The 27,822-nt window shown below is 46.7% G+C and overlaps 1 protein-coding gene across 2 annotated transcripts in view; it reads left to right on the forward strand.

The window, feature by feature from the left end:
- Positions 1–27,822, forward strand: part of LOC144723490 (cysteine-rich motor neuron 1 protein-like) — a 70,638-nt gene that overhangs the window by 13,460 nt on the left and 29,356 nt on the right. For both annotated transcript variants that reach the window (XM_078602286.1, XM_078602285.1), the window contains 5 exons: positions 14,719–14,961; positions 17,095–17,221; positions 19,015–19,133; positions 25,709–25,891; positions 26,855–27,061. In XM_078602286.1, the coding sequence (XP_078458412.1) occupies positions 14,719–14,961; positions 17,095–17,221; positions 19,015–19,133; positions 25,709–25,891; positions 26,855–27,061 (879 nt within the window). The remainder of the gene's footprint in view (positions 1–14,718; positions 14,962–17,094; positions 17,222–19,014; positions 19,134–25,708; positions 25,892–26,854; positions 27,062–27,822) is intronic.

The following is a 27,822-nucleotide window of genomic DNA, read 5'->3' on the forward strand; positions in this document are numbered from 1 at the left end:
AATGATAGCCCAATGAAGTGGCTTCTCGGTTGGAAATTTATAGCAGCCAAATACTCTAAACGCGTGTTGTTGTCGTTTCTAAATGTGGAGGGAAAAACCGGAGGACCCGGAGAAAAATCCACGCGACCACGGAAAGAACGTGCAAACTCCAAATATACAGGCATCAAGTTCGCGATCGAACCCAGGCGAGGTAGTGAACATCTCATCTCTGAGTCGTTCTCTCTCTCTCTCTTCGAGGGTGAGCGAATTCTGCACATGCTACAAGTTGAAATTATTGTTATTCATATTAGACTTCGCTATCTATCCGATATCTTCACAAACGTTTGTCGAATGCGGGTTAAGTATGGTGTGAGTTACTGCAACTAAAGGGAGTGCAGGCAGTCATTCATGCAGTTTGTGATAGGGGAGTGTTTTTGTTTCCGCAGACTTTCGCCTCATAAACAGTGTTCCGTCGGTTTATTGTTTTAAACAATTACGTTTCGGTGTGTGGTAGTAGAAACATAAATAACGTTAATTCAATGCCTCGTCTTGTGAAGGTCACCGCAGATTGGGCCAGCGAGTAGTTTGGTGCTGCGCAGCGCGTTAACTCGGCGCAGATGTCCTCTACGGCACGTAGCAGTGCAACTTATGTCTATTATCATTGTTATGCGAGTGGTCAGTAGCTGCGTGCGGTTCACACACTTAATAGTATTTACGAGCCGAACGCAACTGGGCAATTTTGAATCAGAATTAACGCAGCAGCAATATGATGAAACGCGCGCTAAACTTCAGCATTGGAGAATGTTAAGTGCAATTAACACAACCAGTAGTTTCCAAGGCTCATTTTAGATCTAATACATTGGTGGTGTTTCGCACAATAGCACGTACGGGAAACATTTCCGCAGGCCCAATGCATTGCTCGATAAGCTCGAAGGGGATTGCATTTGCATTGGTTTGTGAGCAATGTAGACGGCACATCACACTCCAATTAGGGCACCAAAACCAGACGACTCGTCAATGCACCGCAGTTTGACATTGACACCTGGACATGGGCATTGCCTAACAACTCATCCCGCTTGAGGCGTTAGCCCCAGGTGACTGCTGGCGCTGAGCTGTGGTTATGGTCGCTACCTCCGTGGTGACAATAAACAAAAACCAGGGCAAATCAAGGGTTAAAGGATATCTCGCACAACAGTACCGGCGAACAGGGGAAAACGACGACAAAACACGGACTTTTGATGTTGAATGTTCTGGGAAGCCCTCGCAAGTTTATCTATTTTCTATCCCTCTGGGGAAAGCTACCTCAAAACAACAAGAGGACAATCATGGAGATAACCAGGACAGGTGGCAACCAACCCCCGAGCCGCGGCCGCGGTGTTGTGATGCGTGCAGCTGCCTTTTTCGCCGCGCGGGGTTTCGCTTGTGGTCTGAGGGAGGGCCGGTTCCCTCTGGCCTGCCGGCTGAGTGGCAAGTTCTAACAGATGCACGCCGGCCGCGTGCGCTCACTTGCCGATGTTGAATCGGCCCCCCGCGGGCCAAGAATGCGCCGGCGCGAGCCAGAGGCTAAACACGCGGCCGGGCCACCGGTGTGGTGACCGGCCGTGGCAAGCGGCCGCGAAATTCGTCGACGACGGTCGTCGTCGTCGTCGTCGCCGCCGTGAAAATGTTTTTGTTTTCCACCGAGCGACTGCCACCGCCACAATTTTATTTCGGGGGAAGGGGGGGGGGTTCAATCCGAGCAGCCGCTCCGTGAGTAACAAAACTGCGTTCTCAAGCGGATGGAGGCGATGGACTGTGGGTTTTTTTTGCACTTGATTTGGTTGAATTACGGCACTAAAAATTGAATCGAACAACAACTTCGCGTGACGATGTGGTGGTTTGTGGGATAGTGCGTGGGCCGTGCTCTAACACGGTTGGCTATGTACGGTGTGAAACAAGTTCAACATACACGCGTATAATGGGGCGCACTGATGTCTGAGACACTTTGGATTGGAATGACATGCTTCTGACAGCACAATTGGAATACAACGGAGAAAAAAAAACTACTACAGTAAGTGTAGTCCAGTGCAGGTAAAATGGACGCCCTAAACGTTTTCAGCCATTTGAACAGAGAAACAAGAGCATTTGTTTGATATTTGCAGCGGTAACAGAAAAAAGACACTGTACACACCAGATGCGTAATGATGCATCGATTCAATTGATTCTCATGCTAGGGACACATGTAACCATATGGGGAGCAGAAGAATCGAAATGTAGTTTTTACATGTGTGTTGTAGGTGATGGGTCCACATGACCCCTGCAGCCACGAGAGGCTGCTGCTACATTCACCGCCGTTGTTTTACAAATGGAATAGATTTTTGGAATCGAATGGCAGCGGTGACTCCAAGGCATTTCATCAACTCGCCAGGGAGGGGACATTGTGGAGAGTACGGGGGGGAGGGGTAAATAATTATTAAAACTGTAATCAACACAAAATCATACTTTCACTATTCTATTTCCAAATTACGTTTTTCCTAAGCAACCTGCCCTTGCCTGTTTTTCCCTTAGAACTCCGTCCAAATGTGCATTGCCCAACCATCATTTATCACTTCAATGTACAGCCTTCTGGGTACGCAGGTATATTAATATTGCATTTGGCTTGTAATTCAATCGCGGAATCTTTTTTTTTTAATATGCAAAGAAACCCACATATGTGGTTGTGCTTTTTAACGATAAAAACAAAATACCATCTGCTTGAACTGGCTCCCATCTAAGGCAAGAGTATTGCCACTATACACAGGTGCCCCCCCCCCGCCCCCGAAGGGTAACTGCCCAGGAGTAACATTGTGCCAAAGAAATCAATGGTAGCGACAGCCAACAGATGCCAGGCACTTGCAGACTTACGCCTAAAAATGCCCGTACAATTACAATTGTACGTTGTTGTTTTTGTTATGCACGGGTGCCTGTGCTTGTGCTGTGATCAGCCGTACGTCCGTTCGGTTTGAGGGAAGGCACTTGACACAAATCGGGCAACCTCACAGACCACATTCCAGTCTTTAAAATAATAATAATCATGATAATGCATATGTGATGTCATTTTAAGCATAAGTATTGTTGTAAACCGTATGGGTTATTCATGGAAATAAGTCAATGTGCTTGCACATACACGCGGAATCGAGCACACTATAACCACCCTTTAACCGTGACTTTAAAGTCTGTTTTCAAATGAACGAAGCTTCAGACTTGTCGTTAGACAGCTTCGGTCAGACAATTTAGGTGGACAGTCGAGGCACTAAGCGTGTAACAATTCACCGCCACTACTAATTCACATTTTCTAGCATCCATTCTCGTTTGTCTTGCTCTGACCGCCTCGTTTGTGTGTTTATTCCACCCCCATCCCACCCTGTTGTGTGTGTAGCAATTGTGTCCGCTACATCATCCTCAATGGCACGTGTGTGCGCGCAACGTTTTTCACAAGCAGTAAACAACAACAACAACACGATTCTGCCGATGCACACGATTATTCCACGCGTTCATCGTGAGCACAATAATCAACGTTGATGTGTGAATCAATGGCATCGTTACAATGCCCAAGTGCACATCTACGATAGCCGTCCGTTATTTGGACTGCACTTTCCTTGATCAAGCGCGCGCCCAACGGAACATTGCAGCTATAATGGCCACAGGCGTACGAAGCCCACCAATCAGTGCCGTTATGTCACTCGGTCGGAGGGGGGCTGGCAAACCCCATGCACAGTAAGTGCTGCTTTCTTACCCCCCCCCCCCAGCGCACAGCCCTCTCACCCCTTGGGGATGCATGGAACTTGCACCTGCACTCTTACAAAACACCCCTTAAAATAGTCGCCGCCACCACCACCACGGCTGCCACCACCAGCAATGGAAATGCACCTGTCGGCACGGGAAGGCATTGGCCTCCTCCCTTCCCGGAGCACGAGCTCGCCCGTCGTGCTCGCGAGATGAGCGTGACGTCTTTCACATACATCTGAGAGAGTGCTGCTGTTGCATAAGCCTTTCCTGACTACTCACAACATGACCATGGCTTCTTGCACTGCAGTAGTTTTTTTCTTTCTCTCTCTCTCTGGATTTGGATCCTGCCCGTGATGTTATCGTTATCGCCCAAGACTTACAATCCAGAGGTGGCTGCTACGATGCGATATTCTGGCACAATTCTTTTTAATCCACCACCTCACCCCAAGCTCTGTTCAACCAGCAGTACAAATTGATAGACCGCAGTTCATTGATAGGCAGGTCGTGTGTGGTGGGCAACAGCTCCGGCATGTGGGCCAATGCACGGTGCGTCTTCCCATGGCAGCCGATCGACTGCTGACCCTAACACGTGTTTTCCAACTTAAGCACGGATGGATTTGGGAGTTGTTGTTTTTTTACATGGAAAGATGGACTATGTCCAAACCATGAGGCCGGACTCACCCTTCCCTGGTACAAGTAGTGTCACGAGCATGGTTAATAGAGTCCACAAACTTGGTGAGGCAGTGGCGAGAGCTGGCTTGGATTATTCATTACATTCAGTGGCTGATGACCAAATCTCTGGAAAATTTGTCTCATCGGATCCCGGAAGCTGAGAATCGACTGAGCCCGGATTGTGCCTTGATGGGTGACCGCCATGCCTGTTACAGGGTGTTACAGGCCGCAGGGCTACAATGTGGGCAGGGCAGAAAAATCAATTGTCACACAGTACTCTAGTTATATGCTATAATGGCTGTGCTTATCCAACCTGCACTGACCAGCATTGCAAAGTATGGTCAGATAATCCCCATGATTCCGTACTGCGTGGGGAGGCCCTCATTCAGCTTTGTATTGACAAAGACACATAATATTTTTTATTAATGGAGACATTACATGTGTATACGGGACTGCTGGCTAAAGGCAGGAGTTTTTGTTCAGTTTACCCATACCCCCCTCCCCCTAAACCAAGACAAAGATTCCCACATATAGCCTTTTACAGACTGTTGGGGCAAGTGCTTTACTCTCACACCGCATATCAGCATCTGTTTGCACATGTCCCCTGCTGGGAGTAGGGGTCACGCAGGGTGTGAGTTGGATGTTCGACCTTGGCGAATGGGCCTGCACCCTAGGCCCAACTCCGATAACGCTGTTAGTCCAACATTATCTGTGTTTACTCATCGGAGGGTGGTAAACAGGGTGAGTGATTGGGTGGGCAGGTGCTTGACAGATATGCATTTGTGCATGAGACGGAATGAGTGAGCGAGGATACAAATCGGTGAACTGATTGTGGATCCATTTCTTTGAATTATTTCTATCTTTATAATATGTAACTCTTAAACGATTGACAAGTAATCTTGTGACATCGCTGACGTGCTCCGATCAAATGCCAACACTGCAAATTGTAAACTTTCGACAAGCTCCGTCTTCACGTTTTAATAATTTAATTGTTCTAGAATTATTGTGCTGGTGTTAAGAGTTGAAATACATATATATAGCTTTCTCTTAAAATGCTGTAATAAATTAGCTGCCCGGATTATCCGGGATAAAACCTCATCAGGTTTTGAGCCTGGATAGTGCTTTGATGGGTGATCACCGCACCCACATGGGTCATCACAGGACTTGGCGGGGTTACCGTGGGGGCAATGCAGCGAAACTACATCCCAACCTGCACCACATTCTTTGACCGGCGTGGTGGTGAGACGTATGGTCAAATAACCCTCATGACCCACGCAGGCATGTACCATAAATATACCATTCGTGCTGTTAGCGTGACTCGGTGCGTGAAGCTAATTTCCGAAACGATTCTAACCATCTCGCAGGTGCGTATATAATATCCGCTGGTCCTGTGTATACTTAAAAAAAACAAATCTTTACCAATTACCTTGCAAAACTGTTAAAAGCTTTGGACAAGACCGCGCACAAAATAACCTTTCCGAGAAGGTTGCAAAACACCATCGAGTGCGTCGCGTAAGCACGCGCGCGCATTGAGTTGCAGACCGTCGCCCGCCGGTGTCGATGTTGCGCACGTGGTCCACGTCGAGAGAGAGGTACACGCACGGGGCGCCTTGAAAAGGGGCCAGTGTGCGAGGGGCCCCGTGTAAACTTAGTCTGGGAGTTAGAGCGCCCCGCACCGTGGGGCACAAAACCTGCAGTGTTTTTAGCCCAACGGTGTACGGTTTCAACTCTCAGGTTGACTAAGTTCAGTGTTCATCTCTGGCCTCCTGCAGCCCTTTGACCACTGCCTCCCTCCCTCCAACCCACTCCCTCCTGCCTCCAAAGGCCCGCCTTTTGGTAATGGAATCAAACGTGGGTTTAAATACCGATTTAGAGAGCTGTCTAACCTAGCTAGCCATGCCATCCTTAACCTGCCCAGGGATGCCCTTGCCTCGTCCCTGAGCATCGCTACTGTATCGTACTTCACAATACTGCACAGGTTGCATCATCAGGATTTAAGAGTAATATAAAGCAAGGCGGTGATCTTTTTTTTTAGATGCCGAACGGCAAAATCGTGACCTCGCGGTATTCCCTTCATGCCTTGCACGTCACGTGACGCCGCACCTTTCTGTGTGTACAAAGCACACAGCCTTGCTTTTGAACACCAACTCAGGAGGAGGGTCAAAACACTTTGGCCTTATTATTTTTAGAGAGCAGCAGCACAATGAAACAGTTGCATACCGGTGTCATCTTCGGTAGGAATCATCAGTACAGTATAGCCACCATTGCCTACTGCTACGGCTGCAAGTGGATGAGCCCTCCCTGATAAATGTGGGGGACGTCTGGCATTGCCTGCAAGGTTTGTGTAGCCCACAGCAGGGGCACAATGTGTACAAAACTGTGCCCTGCGATTAGAGGCAGCTTGGCTCAATTGTCATGGAGCTGTTGTCCGTATTTATACTGCAGCACGAGATAAGCGTAGATACTAGCTACTGAATTACAGATGTGACTGTATTGTGAAATTTCGGGCGCGTTTCCATGACCGCTGGGAAGCGAGCCGGTGCAAGTGGGCTGAGCCTGCGTTGCCACGGCAGCTTTGCTGGACTAAACTGGTATCGAGCGGCCTCAATAGGGCAAGGTCAAAGACCAAAATGTCAACATGGCCAAAGCCACTGCTGCTACCGCACCTCGCTATCATTGCTTTCTACCCTCCGCGAGATGCCGTAGCTGCTGCGCGGTAGACGCGTGACCTCCGAGGTCTGCCCTGACAGAATCCCGCCATGAAGTGGGCTTGTGAGATTACCTTCACAAGGAGGGCCCACGCTTGGGCTGCACTCGGAACCTATCGTGAGGTCACAGGGTCAGCGTGTAATCGGGATGCATGGTCAATGGCACCCCTTGATTAGTTTAACCTCAGGTCGGTGTTATTGTTTAAATGAAATTGAGCATCTTCTTGGTTCTTTCGGTAAAGTCACGTAGAAGGGAAATAATAAAATAAAAAAAATAAAACATAATAAAAATATTTAGTAAAATAATAAAAATACAACGTAATAAAATTATTTTATTATATTTTATTTTTATTATTTTAATAAAAATACAACATAATACAATTATTTTATTATGTTTTATTTTTTTTATTTTATTATTTCCCTTCTACGTGACTTCACCGAAGGAACCAAGAAGATGAATCCCTGCAGTTACGAAAGCTTTAAATCGAAATGAAATTGAGCAATTAAAAAAAAACATCCTAAAATGCCAACTCTGACTCGAGCCTGCGTTAAATGGGCCAGGGAGGCCAGGGAGGGGGGGACGAGGAGTGGCGGTGGAGGCAGCGGGAGGCCAGGAGCCCACGGGGCTTCCGCGTGGCCACGCTGCCGCTGCTCAAATCGCTCAGGGTCATTCCTGGGCCAACGTAGCGCCCCTGAGAGTTGCTGGCGGCATTGTCGCGTCAGTGCTATTGTGTTTCCGAGGGGGGGCGTGAATCCAGTGATCTCGTCTGCTCATGAATATTATTGACCCCCCCCCCCCAACAATCTTGTCAATGTGCTCTTCAGCTTAATTATAGCCCATGTTAACTCCTATGTTCGCAGAAGTGCAGCATTAGTGCAATTGAGTAAAACAAGCTCGGGCATTTTTTTTCACCATAATGAGCATTACATTTGAAGCAAGTTTGTAATTCATATTTTAAGTGCATTTGTTAATTAGTCATAATATGACACGGTTAATTATTAATGGTTTATTAAAAAAATACAAATGTCTGGCCTGGGTTTTCATTGGCCTATCTCCTACACCCGTGTGGGTTTAAAAGTTTAAGTGCATTTGTATTATTTATTTTCATGTGCCGGTACAGGGTACGACCTATTGACTTTCTCTGATGTTTTCCCATGCTGAATTTTCAGACATTTTTCACTTTCTGCCGCTAGCTGATAGAGCTCGTCTCAACAAACACTGCCAGGGTTACTGTACTGCTCATCTGCAGCGTCTGATAAGTTTGCAATCTTGGCTTTACATTGGCAGAAAAAACGTTCTCAACAACATTCTGCCCCATCGAGACACAGTTTGTTCGCAGAGGAATCTAATGCAACGTACGTTCACGTGCCAAAAATAAATTAGTTCGAAAAATTTGTGCTAGCGGCCAAAATGTTGACAAAAAGTTTAAAATAAGACAGCCAACCTACTCGCGGTATGAAAGGGGAACGTTACACAAATAGACCACCACAGTGGTCTCGGTAAGTGCAGAACTATACTTACAGCTAGCTGGACAGCATTATGGCACAGAGCCTGACTCATGCTCATAGGTCCTGAGTTCATATCCCAGGCAGAGGTAGAATCTTCTCTCTCGGGTGGGAAAAGATTATAGTCGCATTGTTTTCTGCGAAGTACATTTCTGGGAAGTTCAAGAGATAGAGAGAGAGATTGTTCCCTTCCATAGCAATGCGGACTCTGCACCACTGGCTCAGAAACCGCCGCTAGACATGAGCTGAGCCAATCGCTCAGACATTGGTGATACAGTCACGGCTTGTGACACGTGACATTCATGTTTGATGCACGGCCACACAAAGTTTTGCCATTACTGCAAATAAATAACTAAATAATGCAATAATACTAGCCCACAGTCAGTACAATGCTGGATGAAAGTCTCCGCACACCATTTAGTTACGCGGGTTGTTTTGACTATGCTTTTACCTACGTGACTTTACCGAAAAAACCTAAGATTATGAATCCTTGCAGTCACGAAAGCTTCAAATCTAGACTTGACAATGCTTCACCACATTCGTCAGTGTAGGTTCGTACAGAGAGCTACGATTGGCAATCTTGGCCGGAAATTGAACTCAGGCCTCCTGGTTCATTCTGCAGCATTGTTAAACCGCTGTGCCACCACATTACCGAATGAGCCGCTCCTGCGAGTGAGTTGCAAGGATATGGAAAACGAGGCCTGGAGCTTCGCGTATGCACACTGCACACGATCCCCTTCGCAGCAGTAACCCAAGTGATACCCCCCATCATAGCTGGCACGGCATCTCCGCTCGATATAATTGTGCACAGAGACGGAGGGGCGTGTGTGTGTGCGTGCGTGTGCGTGTGTGCGTGTGCGTGCGTGTGTGCGCGTGTGTGCATGCGTGTGTGCGTGCGTGCGTGTCTGTGTGTGTGTGTGCGTGTGTGTGCGGCGGGTTTTTTTTCCCTCTCTCCAGCGAAATGGATCGCTGCCAGTGACGTCACTTGGCAAGAGATGGAAGAATGACGCGCCGTCTCGTCTGGGCCCCGTGGGACGCGCGCGATCACATTGGCACCCCGAAACGCGTTTCCACTCAGAGGGGCACTTCGTGGGGAGATTTCATGAAGGCGATCCATTGATACGCGTGCGTTTTTCAGACCACCTACCTGGGGCGGGTCGCCTTATCTCATGGCCTCACGACGAGAGATTCTCTTTTCAAAAAGGGCTCGCATGCTTTTACAGGACGTATCGAGTTGAAGCGCCAAAATGTCTTGCAACGTAACACCCCCTAGCGCCCCCCCCGCCCCCCCCACGCTGCACTCAAAAGTATGAGAGTCACTCTTACTGTGGTAAGTGCACAGGTAATGATCACGGCTTCAGAGTAACCGCAGCTGTGATAACTAAGAGCACAGTCATTGTTAATAAGCTGAATATCACTGATTAGGATTTGCTTTCAGGCATCCATTTCGAGCGGTGTTTCTCAAACTCTTTTGGCCCACGGACCACACAGCACCCTACTCTGAGTGAAAAAACACGTTCATTTACCTCTCTAAATACCAGTGACACAAAGTGATTCATCTTACCGGAACGTAAGAACTATTTTTTATGCAGCTATAAGGTTTACATATTTTACATGGGGCATTTCGATTTTAGGGTTAGGGTAGTATAATCAGGGTAGTTTGCCGAACCTAATTTAAATAAAATATCATAAGTAAAATATAATCTTGATTTGAAGCTTTCGTGACTGCAGGAATCCATTTTCTTTGGTTCTTTCGGTAAAGTCTCGTAGGTATAAAATAAAATAAAATAGGTAAGTCAAATATAAATTAATGTCCGAAACAAAAGGTATGAACGTTGATCATCATTGTCCAGATCAACCTGCATTTGCATTACAGGCCCACCGACCGCCTGGAGGACCGTCGCAGACCATCTGCTGGTCCGGGGGACCACACTTTGCGAACCACTGATTTAGACCATGTGGCTTAAACATCTTTCATCTAAATTAAACTTATTTCCAGCACGTTCACTGCGAGAGGAATGCTTCTCTACGCCGTGTTGGTCACGGGGGTTGTTTGACTCTACTTCTCCATGCTGGTCAGTGCCGTTTGGTTAAGATGAGGGGCCACAACCGGACCGGATATCGCTCACCGCTTACGTGAGCTGTAGCGAGGAGTCGAACTGAGGTTGCTGGGCTCGTCGCGGCATTGCGTTGACCACTGCATCACTGGGGTGCCACGTTGGAGAGACGTTAACTACGTCGCCTGGTTAACAGGTCTTGGGTTCGATCCCGACCCTAAAACCTTACAAATTTGGAGTTTGCACGTCTCTCTCCCCATGGTCGTTTGGATTTTTCTCCGGGCCCTCCGGTTTTTCCCTCCACATTTGGAAACATGCGTGTAGAGTATTTTGTGGCTATAAATTTGCACGCGATAAGCCACTTCGTTGAGCTATCATTTGTGGCCAGATCGCTTCTGAAAAAGAGCTATATAGCTCAGTGGGCCTTACCTGGTAAAAAAAAAAAAGTTTAGTGAAATAGTTTACCTTCACTTCCCCAAGTCTTCTTCTCACAGTAGGGCATGCCATCTTACCACCTACTGAACAACACATCACCACCACAGTGTGGGGAGTTCTTGAACCAGACATGTAGATGGGCAAACGGCTGCAAATTAGATTTTCGGCAAGGCACGATGGTCAAACCGAACAGATAGCAATCGGAATCCTGAAGAACCACATCAGTCCAATGTGAACACGTTTCAACCGGAATGTGTTTGCATGTTCCCCCATTTGTGAGATTTTTACGATATTCAGTGAACGCGAGGTCGGTCCATCCTCTCGATGTTTCGGCACCGTTGCTCATGTAGCAGCTGTCATCTTGGCTGCTGCCTTTGGCACGGCTATTTCAGGGTCTGTCTGGCACACTGCTATTTTCTGGAGCTGTTAAAGTATATGACCAAAGGACAAGGCGCTACCTATTTTTGCAGTTTCGTGCCCGTAAGCATTTAATTTGCTGCTGCGTGGCTATCCAGCCGTTCGGTGACAGGCGCGATACCGCATCTCCGGTGCATGCAGCCCGATGCTCTTCCCAGTGGCAGTGCAGTCGCGGGGAGAAAAAACCAAAACGACTACAAGCAACCGAGATTCTGCTGAGCATTAATCAAAACAACAAAAAAAGCACAATGTGCTTCTTTCAATGACGTGGGTTCCTTGGGAGATGCCGTGTGCGTATCCCGTTGTTAATCAGTTGTGCTCTACAGTGATGGCTTGTGCAGAAGCCTGGCTGTTCCCATTAAGCGGGCATGCATACCTGTGGGGGCGGGGGGTGGGGTTATAAACAGACCCCCTTAGAGAAAATGAAATGCCCCGCTTCCGTGCGCCATACAAGTTTAGCTTTAGGAGGGCAGGCAGTTTTCTGGGCCAATGGAGGAGTGATAATATATATTTTTTGCACAACCTTTTGTGTTGTGATACCATCCACGGATGGGAACTGTTAAAACATGAAGAGTTGTGAACGTGAAATTATTTAAATTGTTATTTTGGTCTCTTTCCTGGCACGCCCGTCGACGTTGTTAATCGAGATACAGAATCTATTTGGAAAACTCACGGAGCAGTGTAGCCTTATCTGCCTGAGAATGGCCGCGTAAGTGATTTTCAAAGCAACTTTTCTGAAAAACCCTTCAAGGGGCCTTCAAAAAACAAATGTTTCACAGCAGCACCAGTTCAGATATCGCCTGCCATTGATGTTAGCCCGAGTGAGAAATCCGATTCGGGTCCGCTGGGTTCATAGTGCATTGTGCTAACCATTGTGCCTTCCCCCCCCACCTCCCCGGTCAGACCCGGCATGTTCTATATAGTTTAATAATTATCTTCTCTTATAAGGCGGTGTGTTCATGATGAGTGTGATTTAAAGAAAAATATATAGGCTCTTGTGCATTACTGCCAAGGTAGTTGTACATTTATTTAACCAATATTTTGGCAATTACCAAGTTACACGTCCTTCACTAACAGACCTCAGATGTATTGTACTCCGCAATCACTTGTGCTAAATATATAAAACCGTCTTGTTTATTCGTACCATAAGCAGACAATTAAGCATTGCATTGTTTGTATATGTGTGCTGTATTGTGTAAGCTGAACATAACAGCAAAATGTATTTGTTTAATGTAGGAAAAGAGTAAATACACATATACTGTGGTACTTGAATGTGAACTTACTTTGTACACACCATTATTAATAACAGCAGCATGATTGCTGAGCTGCACGATATCTTACGGTCTCATTAACGTTTCTGCACATTCTAAAACGTTTCTATTTCTTGCTCGTATTATATCTCACTCGTTTTAGTATTTTTTTATCGTCTTTCCCTGCCGCAGTATTCATACTGAAAGGGAGACCGTCATCACCTTGCCCCACAGGAACTTTGTAAACGATTCCCTCTATTTCTTACCCTCCGTACCCACGTGGCTTGCCAAGCCTCATATATCCCCGTTCATTAATTGTAACAGATGTTACATCTCGTGCCTTGGAGAAGTTTTCACAATTTTCTTTTGGCACCATGGGATTTGGGAATTTCTGAACCAATTATGAAGAATAACACTCGCTATTTATTGTCATCCATCACAATCATCGATCGTGTTTTTTTCTTTCTTTCTAGAGCCAGATAGTAGCTCTATTGTGGGAGCAGCAGACACTCAAGTGTGCGATCGTGAGTTCAAATCCTGGCCCGGATCGATGCCTGCTGGTTAATCAAAGAGCCACCGCCGAATGAGAAATATTGGAGAGAAGTCAGTGGTAGTTTTCCTTTGGAAACAGTTCTCCAATTGCTCATTGTCGTCATCAGCCGTGGTAAATCCACTGCTAGATGAAGGTCACCACAAGTTGACTCCTCTCACAATCCTGTGTACGCAATAATCCATCTGGTGCCTCACTGTATTGCTCCATCTCCTCGAGTGAACGGCCTCTCAGACACGTCCCACTCCCCTAGCCACGGACGCATAACAAGATGAGCGCTGTGAATAATGTTCGTGACGCATTCCCAGTTTCATCACAGTTGTGCTATTGGAGTCATGTCAGGAGACGAAGGATCAATTCTTTACGCCCAACAATCCATGCTCAATCCCCCGTGGTATAGCATAGAACGGCCGAAAGAATCAGCATTTGTAGAATTTCTTCTGCGATGTCTTCATGCCTTGTTACATTGGAAAATGTTTACTCTGTGGCAGTACAACTGACATTTTTAATTGTCAAGAGTTTGCATTTAGCTAATTTAAGTAAACATGTGTTGTTATCTTATGTAGATAAATATCGCGCCTTATTCCAAGGCGCTGAACAGCAATCATAAAATCGTACATAAGATGATAGTCGTTGAGATAAAGAGTGGGGTTATTGAAAGCGGTGCTGTAGTTCTGGTAACAGTTAGGACAACGGGCTGAGACTGACTTTCTCCACTTGAGAAGCTCGCTTAACCACGGGTGGTCGAAATCTAAATTTGAACTCAGAATCTCGGCTCATTGCTGTGAACCGGAGTCGCCCAGGGATACATTGTTTAACTTTAAAATCATTCATGATTGTGCATTACCTTCATCATCATCATCAGTGTTCCTTAACGATCACAATGAGGCCCCAGTGTTCACAATCGAGTGCATGCACCAGGCATGTAAGAATCCAACCCCACTCCGTATGATTCCTTGGTTTTAATATGGGGGTCATGATTTGATACGATTATTTTGTCTCCGTATTTATTGTTTGTTACACATGCTCTGTCCCGTTTGTTTAGTCTAGTTCCGTTAGCCTAAACGTAACATATCATATTAATCATCATCAGTGTGGTTGGAATGGACCTTGGCTTGAGGAATGAAAAGCGACACACTGGATAGCTACGTCACTGAGCATCATAATTATATCCACTGCTGGCTGCAGGCCTCGCCAAAGCCACCATCGCCATCTCTCACAAGCCACCAGAGATGCGACAATAAATCTACCATATATATACAATTTACGTGCATATTGTAAACAATCACGGACCTTGCACACGCACACTTCCACACGCGCATCGCGACTATAAAAACCCTATTCCAATCAGTACGCCGAGCGCACCGTGATCGTGATTTTCGCCGTTACGTTTGCAGTCGTGCCGCCCAGCTGTAGCGGCGTGCGCTGCGCCGAGGCCAAGCCCCCGCTGTGCCCGCCCGACTCGGCGCTGCGGGGCGGCGAGCAGGCGGAGGGAGAGTGCTGCCCGCGTCCCTCGCGCTGCGAGTGCGAGCGGGAGCGCTGCGTGCCCACCGTGTGCCAGCCTGGACACCGCCGCGTGCTGCTGTCGCACGCCACGGGACAGCCCGGGGACTGCTGCCCCCAGTACGGCTGCACTGCCGGTGAGAGGCGCGCGCGTCGCTCCGCGCTGGATTCTCTGCGGATGGAAGCGGTGTTCTTCGTTTAAACGGGGAGATGAAAAATAAAGGCGCCCCCCGCCACCCCTCCGACACTGCCCACTATCTCAGGCTTAATTGAAATGGATTCTTTGGCATGTGACGCGTGCATGAATATGTGTGTGCGCACGCATAAGAATGGATTGCTTAGCAAATTATGCAAATTGTTTATATGGGGTTAATTTGCTGGGCGCACGTTATAAATGAGCGAGACGATACAGATGAGACAGACAATCCTGAACAAACAGACACTACAAATAAGATACACAACTTACATATCAGACATACAATACAATGTCACAATTCATATTGCGATAGAGTATATTTAATTGCAGATGAGACATCCTGCTAATTGAGGCCATCTAGTTTTATTTCTCCATTCATGTTGCATCATATAACTGCCCCCCCCCGTCAGTTACAGATAAAACATTGAGAAAGTCAGTGTTTTATGTTTTTTTCTACTCAAATCTGGCTCGCATCTCGCCACCGGCGGTCGTAAAAAAACCATTGAAACTAATCACTAATTTCCATTCATTGTCCATGAGCAACAATTCGGCTTGCGGCAGTCTGACCAAGCTCGATATAAAAGCCACGCAGCGGGGGAGTGGTGGTGGTGGGGGGGGGAGAAAGAGAACAAATAAAACCATCATGAAACCTGACTTTGGGAGCTCGAACTGAACTGCGCACAGCTGGTTCACGTTTCTGTGAATTCTCGAGAGTTCCTGGGGGACTGGTGAGAGGCCTGGGTTTGTGGCGTCATGCGTCAAACCCAGCGAAATTTACGGAGGCCCCCTCGGGAGGGTGCCCAAAGACACCTTCATTTACGAGCCGAAGGAAATTCTTCACGTGATTTTATGGCATCGCTCATGTGCTTTTGATGTCACGAGTTGTTTTTCTTTTTCTTCATGGTTTTCACATGCATCTTGATGTGAATCGTAAACTGCACGAGGTGGGCGTCTTCAATAGCCAGTACAAGTGTCTACGTGCAGATCCAGCCAGTGCGCTGCCGGAGATGGTGACAGGCACCTGCTTTTTATTTGGTCCAGATTTTGTCCTTTGTATATTCATGAATTGATGAATGTTTAGCTCCCGCATCTGTTTAAAATGATATAATAAGATATTTGGTAAACATCTTAGATCAGTGGTGGGGGGACATTTTTTGCCATGGGGAGCAATTCTTTGCCATGGGCCGCATATGCCTTATAAATACATTTGACAGGCCGCACATTAGCACACGCAATTTCAGTGACTTCTATTCCTGCAAGGGTCTCTTGCAGTGGCAGAACTGACAGAGTGAGAAAAAACTGTAAACGGTTTTTTCTAGGTGGCTCAGCCATTTGAGCAAATGGCTCATAATCGGAGGTTTGTGAGTTCATATCCTGATTGGGTGTTGAATCAGCCCATTATCCCTGTATGGTCGATAAATTAGGTACCGCTCAACAGTGGTTGGCCTCTGGATAGACCCCCACCCTCCATTATAGGTATGAGGAATTTCCACCAGTGGCTCAGGGCTGTAAATGGAAGATATGCACCCCGCCTCAATGCTCATTTGAGCAGAAAATCACTTTGACTCTTTCTTTAGTGTTTGCAGATAACAATCAATCCCCTCTGGTACTAAATGAAGGCAGCTAAGATGCTGGCGGTGATGGATAAATATCATTTGCGGTCTGCTTGAAAGTGGTAGGCCTCATGTGGCCATGGGCTGTATTAAATGAAGTTTTTTGGCCCATGGTTCGTAGGGTCCCTGCCTATAGAGTTTAGATGAATGACATTTTTGGCGACAGAGGTTTTTCTTCTTCTTCAGAATTAAGCGAAATAATTGTAAAATGGTTATTAATGTTTTTGCCAGATCACTGTTTTGCTTGTACGGTTGACATCATACGCGGTAACATTAATCGTGGTATTTAAAAAATAAAGCGAGAAAATGTATATATACCTTTTTAGTCCCACGGCCACTCACTCCGTTTTCACTCGTGCCGCCATGCCACCGTGTTCTCATTGGCAGCGAGGCGGTACATCAACGGGAGTCACACGGGACGCGGCTTTGACCCTTAGCTGTTTGCTCTGTTGCCGTCCCAGCCGCTGTGGGACTCGACTGCAGCCAGGAGACGTGCTCCCTCGAGCAGGACACGGCCTGTCCGCCGGACAGCTTCGCCGTTTTCGGTGGCGGGATGAGCGGAGACGGTTGCTGCCCGCAGCCATCCAGGTGACAGTCGGTGGCCACGCGCCGTGCACAATGCGACGGAATAATAATGAGAATAACAACTGCACGGCCATTTGATGAAAATAGAACTGCACGACGCCTCTGCTGTAGGAGACGCCGGCCCGAGGTGAAAAAAGATGGTAAAAGTTGCTCTGAACGTTTCGGACAGTGGCCAAAACGCAGGCTTATCTGCCCTTCGTCAAGAGTTGGCCTTTCCCACTGCCGGTGCATCCCACTGCAGAGGCGCCTTGCGGTGCTGTTTTCATCAAGTTGTCCCCGCCGCTTCTTAAAAGTGCTTTCCCGTACAGCCATTTCGTCAATCCACTGCAGACAGTGGACTCTGCCGCATCAGTCATGGGCGTTGCTCGATCACACTCCATCATGCCGGTCAAGTTTGATTGGCGGAGGGGCTACACCGTATCGGCGGCAGGGTGGCGCAGTGGTAACATGCGCGCCTCGCGGCTAAAAAGGGCCTAGGTGAGATTCCTTCCTCGGGCGCCGTTGCGTGTGGAGTTTGTGTGTTCTCTCCCCCCCCCCCCCTGTTTTGCATGGGTTTCCTCCGGATTCTCCGGTTTCCTCCGATAGCTAAAAAACCAAACAAACAATGCAACTGGCATCGGCCAAACATCCCAAATGCTGAAACATTGCCTGCAACCGACTCAGTTGGCATGACGACAACATCGCCCCCTGCCGCAAAACACGTGGCAGGACCCTCCTGAAAGAAAAGCATCTTGAGACTCTGCGAGGCTTCCCTGGGAAACAGAAGCGAAACATTGTCGTGAGGATTTGCCGCTGATTTTGTTAGCTATGGCCGGGAATTGAACTCGGATTTACCAAATTCGTAGCGCAGTGCGCTAACCAGTGTGCCTTGTAAAGGCACCCTGAAATCGGTCACCTCCACAGGTTGACACTTGATTTCCGAAGGTGTTTCTACAGCGAGTATTATTTAATGATTTGTTTCACGTTAATTGCGTTGGGGATGTAATTGATCATTTAAAAACACAAGTGAGAAAATGTGTTATATTTCCTGTATGTGTATACAGGCAATGGCCCTTCTTTAGATAACTTGAATCGAGATGCTGGAGAGATAGAGAGAGCGGACAATGGTTATTTGTGTTTATGACGGACGTGTTTGAGTTTCTGCTGTTGTTCGTGCTTGTGCACCGACGCCAGTACAGCAGCAGAGTCACCAAATTATTTTCTGCAATGCACTGGTGGGGGAGGAAGTAAATAAGTAAAGTTCTGATAAGAGAACACTTTGGTATATAAGCACATTTGGGACTTGCTCCCTGGGGGTGTGCATATATCCAGATTCCACTGTGTATAGAGAAAGAAGAAGAAATAAACAAGTAAGTATACATAAAGACGTACGAATAGCAACTTAATTCAGCAGAAAAAAACCCACAACGGACGGAGGGATGCTTTCTTGCGGAACGTGGGTGAATATTCTTGCCAGAGAGATTCTCCTTAGATCTCAGTAGGTGGCACAGAATTAAACAATATTCCGTTGACAACAAAAGGATAATTTAAGGGCATGGTGACGCGTGCAGTTGGAACGCGGCTAACGCGTTGAGAGAATGCAACTTGTCGGCAATATATTCCCCCCGTTGCCAGTCCTACACAAATAAAGAATCTTGGCGTGTACGACGTAAGTTGCCTTCTTTGGCAAAACAACTTTGAGGGAATAAAAAAAACAAGTCAACAATCTCATCTTCAAAGGCCTCTCTGATGTGCTGCTGCTGCTGCTGCTGCCGCTGCTTCTGCTGCTGCTACGCTGTGTCTGGCCCGTCCTCTAGGTGCGAGTGCCCGGGGGTCTGTGAGCTGCCTCGGTGCGAGGCGGAGAGTGAGCCTCGTCTCATCACGGCCGGCGACGGCAACCCCGGCAGTTGCTGCGACGTGTACGAGTGCACGAACGGTGGGTACTGTTCAGCATGGGTGCCAATGGCCAGCACGCAGTACACACACACACACGGGATATGCTCGCATGGGTTGACTATGTATGGTGCGAAATAAGTTCAACATACATACATGGGAGCTATTGGCCACCACGTACGCAGCACAAACATGGAATCTTCTGGGAAGTACGCAATGGCAGTGCTGTAACCCAATGGAGGCCCTAAGCAGAAACTTTGCTAAATGGAGGTGTGATGATTGACTGGGAGGCTGATGATCGACATGCAGTCGCCGTTTTGATTACATCCGTTGTGTGGTTTTCCAACGTAACAACGTGAACCGCGGGACGGCAGTGGCACCTTCCACCCCAAAATATAAATTTGACAGCGGTGTATTCGCAGTCCAGCAAATGTCAAAGTAATTGCATGGCTAAATCACTTATAACTTGGTCTCTCATGGTTGCTCTACACAAGCCATACGAATAAAATAGAGCTCGTCAGGATACACAACTTATATCGCAAATTATTAATTGACAGAAGACAATAAAATGCACCTCAAGTGTTTTGTGAATTGTGAGTTTTTTTCAAATGTTTATTAGGATCTGTATTCCATCTAATATTTGCTTACGTTGCCTTGCACCACTACTGGAAACACGCATCACACACGAACCAACCTTTTCACCTTCGCGGAATTGTTTGATTTCCTGTGCACCTTGACTGCAATGCCACTCCTACTCTTTTCCCTCTGTGGGATAAAAACAAGGGGTTGAACGTAACACCTTTCTGACTGGCAGTTTCGCTGAGCTGTACGTTTCTTGGAAGCGAGAGGGATTATAATTGGAGTGGTCAGCTGTGGCAAAGGGTCTATTTGGACAGCATCGCCAGTGGAAGCACACATACGTCCAGTAATCATTGCAGATTGTCTGGCATTAAGCGTTTCACAAGGGGTGTTTCTTTTTTTTATGTTCGCCAGTTCTCCCCAGTGGTTGAAACAATGGGGCAAGTTTATTCAATTCCACCCCCCACCCCCACCAGCCCCAACTCTGTTCACCCAGCAGTATAAATGGTTACGCCGCAGTTCGTCGAACAGCTGGTTGCACGCGGTGTATGTATGTAGGTTGAACTTCTTTCGCACCCTACGTAGCCAACCGTGCTAATTGGATATGCGGGGGACGGCCAACAAACCAAATAGAAAAAGCAGTTCTAAATAAATTAGTTTTCAATTTAGATTTCAAAGTGCATAAATCCAGTGGCTTCCCAATATTGGAAGAGGAGGGGCATTCTAGACGGCCACAGAAGCGCATCTGAAAGTGCTCGATGGTGCGGTAGCGTGTGGTAACGTGTGGTAACGTGTGAGTTACCCCCCCACCTCTTCCATGTCGTCCGGCCAGCGTGGGAATGTACGCCAAATACCCTCGACGAGAAGAGCCCTCTGGAGCTCCCCCGAGTGGAGGCCCTTCCACCAGCAGTGGCGTGGGCAAGCAATTGTAGGGCTGCGCCTTGACCTTTACCACACTAAGGTTACATTGTCTGGACTCAGGTTTTAGAGGAATTCTGGATCACCGACTCTTTTGGGCATGCCGTGTTGGTATGAATGGGGGTCATGTCTACATTGTCGTAACTTTTCCTCAAAATCCCCATACTTACCCACTGATTTTCAAAATCAAAGTCTCAACGTTGTAAGTGCATGTGTGGATTTAAGTTTCGCAAAGCCACCCCTTCTGTGTTGTTGATGACATTTTTAGCTGGAGAGCAAAATTAGTGGCATTTTGGAGTTCGAGTTTAAGCCACGCCAAGAAACACAGACGTGCGTGTGTGTGTCACAGTTGTAGATAGTGCACGACCGGCGCAGGGGCACATGTGCAAATGTATGTTGTCGTATTTCACTTGATTCTCTACACTGCGGATTTAAGGCTTCATTGCTACAAACCAAACACCAAAAGAGAGAGAGAGAAAAAAAACCTTGATTTCTTTGGACCATCAAAGCTGTCCTGTTCCTGCCATGCCAAATACAGATGCTTGTGACAGAGAGCAAACACCCTGATGCGGCCTTGGAATGCTAAAAAAAACGTTTACATTGGTTGCCTCTGTGGCACGATGAAAACAAAATAGTGTTTCTTCATGTATAGATATATATGCATGTATGTTGAACTTCTTTCGCATGATACGTAGCCAACCGTGCTCATCAGAGGTGTGGCGGAAGGACAACAAACTAAACACCAAAAGCAGTTCTAAAATTACGAGTGGCTTCCTAATATCGGAAGAGCGTTCCGGAAAGCCACAGAATCGCATCTGAAAGCGCGCGATGCAGTTGCCATCTTTGTTGGGTGGCTCGCCAAAAGCCGCTGTGATGATGACCAGAGCTCGCGTAATGGTTTATGCTCCTTTAGTATGTTTGCCTGTGGTGTTACCAACCAGAGGTGGGACAAAGTCATTGTTATGCAAGTCCAAGTCGAGTCGCAAGTCATCAAATTCATGACTCGAGTCTGACTCGAGTCCAAGTCACATGACTCGAGTCCACACCTCTGTTACCAACGCTTGCAAAAACATTTTCCTTCTCCGTGCCAAATTGCAAAAGTAGAAGGGCGACACGTACTGTGCGTGTCGATTCATTAAAGTAATAATTAAAGCACGTCCGCCGAGGAGATGGAGCATCGACATTGGTACGCATCTAGGAACTAAGGGGATCATAGCATCGCAAGATCAGGAGGGAGCACCGTTATTGGGGAGGCCTTTATCCAGCAGTGGATTGAACACGATGATGAGAATGATGATGGAAACAACAAAATAATTAGTCAACAGACTGCCAAGGTGAAGGCTTTCCCACACTGCGTCAGCCATGCCGTTCAGTGCAGCTTAGTGAAGGGGGAGCCCGTGATTGGTTCAGATATTACTCGCCGCTGATGTAAGCTGTGGACGGTCATCGGGTTCATCGCGTAGTTCGCTATCAACTGCACCCCCCCCCCCACCCCGCTCCTCCAATCATTATGAATGCATTACTAATCGTTTACAATAGTATGATTGAGAACCTTTAGTGCCTCCATTAAATTTGTGTGTGGATGGCTTATAGCAAATGCTCATACCGCATTCATTTATTCACATCTTACGGACTGTTTTTAAGAAATTATGGAACGAAAAAAGTTATTTCATACTAATTGGCTATTGATCAGTTACCCAGTCGTTGAAAGTACAATCAATAGGTGGAAACTAATAGAATTTTGACAACATTTACTGCTTGTTGATCAACGAATTAAATCCGAAGATAATTACGTAGAACTGCATACATACGGTTGTACCCGTGCTCTGATTTAGTTAACATCGATTCTTAAGTGGATAAGACGTGCATTGAACTGTGCATGTAAACAGGGGATGTGTCTCAGTTTATTCCCCGTGCTGTATTCCCGATAGAGAGGCGTCAAGTGCTCGCGTAATGCATGATGATCCTGGTGACCTGAATTAAATTTCTGGCCACGGCTAACATCCGTGGCAAGTGATGTCTGCACCGGTCATGGTGGGTCTCCTCTTCTCCATCCTGCATTAGCTAGGATGAAGAAGTATGGTCAGACAACCCCAATTACTTAAATATGATCGAGACTACTAATGGCTGCTACAATCCCCACAATTTAACAACTGATTTATTGCTTCCATCGGGGTTTTTGGTGGGGATGGAGGGAGTTTGGGGGGGGGGGTGAAATCATTACACCCCTATACAATATCTATCATATCCACTCAAATAGATTTATTGGACACGGAGCCTTAACTTGTCTATGCACGCACGGGAAGAACAGGCATGATCTCACGCACCTATAGGTGTGAATGAGATAAGAAAGATGTATTTTAACATTCACGTGTGTGAATGCACCAACAGCTTTAGATGTGTCTCAACACACACAGAAAAGTGCCTGTCTGTGTATGAGCTTGCAAAATATTAGACAAAGGCACGTAAAAAAAAATACTAATATTTTTCTACAGTACTTGTACAATGAGATTAATAAATAAAAAAACTGCACATATATAACATACATATTAAAGGGTACATTAATATATATTTTTGGATAAAGGGTCCAGGGTTTGAATAGCAGCACAATGGTTAGTGTCCGGTGCCATGAACCTGCTTTTCCTGATTTCGATCCCCGACCACAGTTAACATCAGTGGCTTTCGACCCCTTACCCTTCACAAACCCACGACACTGACCAGCATGGTGAAGTACAAACAAACAAACAACCCCCACAGCCGGCACAGGATGGAGGTGGCCTTCGTCAAGCAGTGGCTTAACAGAAGGGCTGTAAATTGTTTGTATTGTATAATCAATACGGCACTTGGAAACGTGCTTTTAAATAGTGTAAACGCCACATTGACGCCAAAATCGTATGCATTGTTTTTGATGTAACAAACACAAATTAATGTTGAACTATAAATAACTTTACGGTGAGTATGAAGCCTTTCGCATCATCACAATTACAAGACTGGTGATCGCTTACAGACTCTTTGGCCTTCTTTGTTAGTGGCACGACATTGTTTGAAACTGCAAGACAAATGCTTGACAGCTTAATGAAGAGAAAGTTACTGGGTAACGTAGCGTATTAAACGGCATGCCGTGGCAAGAATCCAGTCTTGGCATCGTCCTAAATTGTGGAGGAGGGAGGCGGGACTGTTAACCAGTGCCAAATGCCTGCAGCAGTTAGAGGCCACCTAATGGGCTTCATTTTTCAATCAGAAAGGAAAATTGGCTCCTGGGAATAATGGACGATTTGGTAGTAAAGTGGACAAACGGAAGAGAAGGCCGTTTTTTTGTTGAATTGGCCACTTTAGAAACAGTTGACCTCGAATTAGCGGCGGTGCTATTCCAAGTTTGTTTTGGAAACCTCTTTTTGTTTGTTTTTTTATTTGTGCCGCAACTCTTCGCTCTGGACGACGCTTCTTGTCTGTGGATGATTGCGTCCAGCGAGAACATGGGAAGACAAAAAGAGAATACAGCTGCACTGATCACCGCAGATGTTGTTATCTATGTTTTGCGCTGATGACATTCTACCAGTAGTGTAAGTCATTATTTACATGGTATTGTCTGAGGATAGCAGTCTTTCATTTCTGCTCATTCTGGTCTAAACGCCCCACAATAGAAACTCGATTATTGAAAAAAATCAATTTCGAATCATAATATAATTTTGCGGAAAACCATCGTGTTAATAGTAAAATTTAAAAATAATATACAAACCATTGTCAATCCACTGCTGGATGAAGCCCTCCCGACACTGTATTGGCCATGGGGGTTGTTTATCCATACTTCACCACGTTAGTAAGTACGAGTTGCTGAAGGGGCAGCAGTGGGTTCACAGAGCCATTTGAGACATCGCGAGCAAATAATGTTAGCCATACCCGGGACTCAGGTCGGGTTTACAGTGCAGTTAAACAATAAATATTACTCAAAATCAAGTACAGTTTGCCAAAGATGTGTAATGATTGGTTGCTAAAGCATACATTGGGTTGATAAAAAATATCAATGTTAATTCATGATTACATAAATGAGTTTGAAAGTAATTTATTTTGTGTGTGTGAGAGAGTGAGAGAGGGAGAAGTCAATAGCGTTGTTATAAGCGAATGTATCGATGAATGAGCCAGATGGGAAAAGGGCCCAAAGCTCGTTCCACACATTCTCTGATGGATGATTGTGCGATGATGCTCGGGCTGTGTGCCTGGGCAGGTTTGCTTGGAGGTATAATCGTAATAATGTTCTTTATTTTGCATCAACAGTCTCAAGACTCGTCTTAAAGAGGGTATCCAAGACAATTTGTACTTATATACCTTATTTATTTTCATATATTTATTTTTAGTGACTTGCTTACCTTTCCCGTACTTTGCACTCCTCTCGTGTTTACGTAATGTTTGTTGTTTTGTAACTTTTTGACCCGCCCCTACTGGACATCTGTGAAAAAGAGCTTCATAGCTCATCGGATTCCTCCAGGATAAATAAAGATTCTGATTCTGAATTAAACGAGTATTTGGTATCTGGGAGGAAAACTCTGAGTACTCAGAGAGAGTATATAGTGGGATAACACACCAAGGTTCATACAGATGGATCCACAATCTAGTTGTTGTAGTGACATCTGGGTTTGGGAGCTCTATGTGACCCACAACCTTTGCCTGCAAAGTTCTAGATTACAGCACTTAACTGCCAGGTCTTCTGGTTTCCTAGAGCCGTTTTTCCATTGGCGCATCTGAGCCGAGCCAGCGTGGTGTCTTTGTGGTGCGGGTGATTTTCCACTGGCTGTTTGCCATGCTGGGCCATAAAACCAAACCCTGATACGCTGGCCTCACTAGGCATCCGAATCAGGCTCTGGGTCAAGCAGGGCCAGGTATGGGGCTAATACTAAGTTCCTTGTGTGTGACGCCAGCCAGAATGCAACTCAATTACAGCGTCTCCGTGCAATCTACGCGCTTCCCGAACTCGTCCATTTGTAGTCATTCATTGCCCAACAACGGTTCAGCTCTTGCAGTGGAAAAAGCAAACTGGCGCTTCCTCTGCCGTGCCGGGCTAGGCTCGGCATCACGGCCCGCCGCCGGCGTGACCCGCTTAACCGAGGAGCGGCTGACTTGCAGAGACGAAGGCCACGTGCACCTTCAACGGCGTGGAGTACGGCGACGGGGAGATGTACCGCATGGACGCGTGCCGCTTCTGCCGCTGCCGCAACGGCGTCTCCTTCTGCTTCTCGGCGCAGTGCGGCGCGCTCGCGTGCCAGCGCCACTACGTGCCCGACGGGGAGTGCTGCCCCGTGTGCGAGGGTGAGCTGCCGATCACGCCGATGGTGATGATGCTGCTTTTAATGACGTTGATAATGACGACAATGGTGATGGCATTGATACTCTTGTTCCTGCTGCTCATGATTCTGATGCTGATAACGACACTGCTGCCGATGATGATGCAACTGATGCTAATGATGAAAATGATGCTGCTGATTATGCTGATAACAATGATGACAATTGACACTCCTGCTGCTACTGATTATGATAATATCGGTATAAATTTTGAAATTGTTTTTTAATATCAAGATTCTGCTCCTACGTGCAAAACAATTCCCTTACATGTAAAAAACATTCCCTTCCACACAGTGTTTAATTGACAGTTCAACTCACACCTTGGACAGTATGAACACAAGTGCTTGCTGTATCATAGCTTATTGCTCATTTAAAAGGTACTTCACTAGAATTAAGTTACACTTTAGACTTTCTACAACTCAATTTTATTTATTGCGTAATGTTCTGCATTCATTCAGTTTTTTTGTTCTCTCTTCATTGCAATGGTTATGAGATGTTAATTACCTCGCCTGGTATGCAGAAGGTTGTGGGTTTGATCCAGATCCTGACACCTGATTATTTCTAGTTTGCATCTTTTCCACGTGGTTGCATGGATTTGGCTGCTGTACATTTGCACATGTAAAGTCACTTCGTTGAGCTTTCATTTGTGGCCAGGTCATGTCTGAAAAAGAGCTATAAAGCTCAGTGGGCATTAGCTAGCAACATAAAATGTTTTATTTACAGTTCATTTACAGCTTTGAATTGATAAAAAAAAAAATAGATTTCGACCGTAAACTATGAAACATTTATTACAGACCTAATAACCACGAACCGTAATCCTTCCGCATGACACAAACCCTAGTAACCGCAAACAACGTTCAACAACGACGACGGCCGTCTAATGGCCCCTCTGCGTTCTGAGCGAAGGCGTCTCTCTCCGCCACTCCGCAGAGCCCGAGATGGTCCCGAGGCCGTCGACGCTGCAGATGATGTGCTTCGCCAACGGCCAGATCCGCGCCAATGGCGACCGCTGGCGCGAGGACGACTGCACGTTCTGCCAGTGCGTGAGTGGCGAGCAGCACTGCACGGCCGCCTCCTGCCAGGTGTCCTGCCTCAAGCCCATCTCCGTGCCCGGAGAGTGCTGCCCCGTCTGTGAGGGTGAGCGATCAGGCCCCCTCCACCTGCACGCTCCCCCCAACCCCCCAACCCCTGCCCCCGTCACCCCCCCCCCACCTCCCCCCCCCGCCCAACTCTTCTACCTGACAAAATAGTTTTGGATAGCATTCACCTCAAAATCGAACTTCTCATTAAAAAGGTATGAACATTATTTGATCATGTTATTCGAAGGTTATGATGTCTAATATACGTGCCTATTTACTTAAGCACATGCGGTGCATACATGGACCTATGGACTCACGTGGACACCCATAGACTAGTGCAGAGACCACTGGACTTGCATGGAGACCCATAGACTAACATGCAGGCCCATGGACTTGCATAGAGACCAATAGGCTAAATAATACAATAAATTACATTGAGTTGCTTGGGGAGGGAGTTCCAGAGAATGAGGGCATAGTTGTGAAAAGGGCAGGCCACCCATGGTGTAAGATCTTGTGAGCAAGCATTGTTACAGCAATCATCACTCCCTGCTCGCAGAATAATGCCCAATTGCTAGCCAGTTCTGAGTCACCTTGTACCGCACAGAGGTAACTGCCACTGGGGATGTCCATTCAAATGGTTGAAATGAGATGAAAGGTGCTTTGAGTTGCAGAGACAGTCAAGCACCGTATAAACGAATGTATGTTGAACTTCTTTCGCATCGTACGTAGCCAACCGTGCTCAGGCTTTTTGGGTGAGGTCACGTGAATGTTAAAGTGGTGTACACCAAACCTCTACCCGACACAGCCAATTAGTATGGT

The sequence above is a fragment of the Lampetra planeri genome, chromosome 18, assembly GCF_965212315.1.
Source record: "Lampetra planeri chromosome 18, kcLamPlan1.2.h2, whole genome shotgun sequence".
NCBI lineage: Eukaryota > Metazoa > Chordata > Hyperoartia > Petromyzontiformes > Petromyzontidae > Lampetra > Lampetra planeri.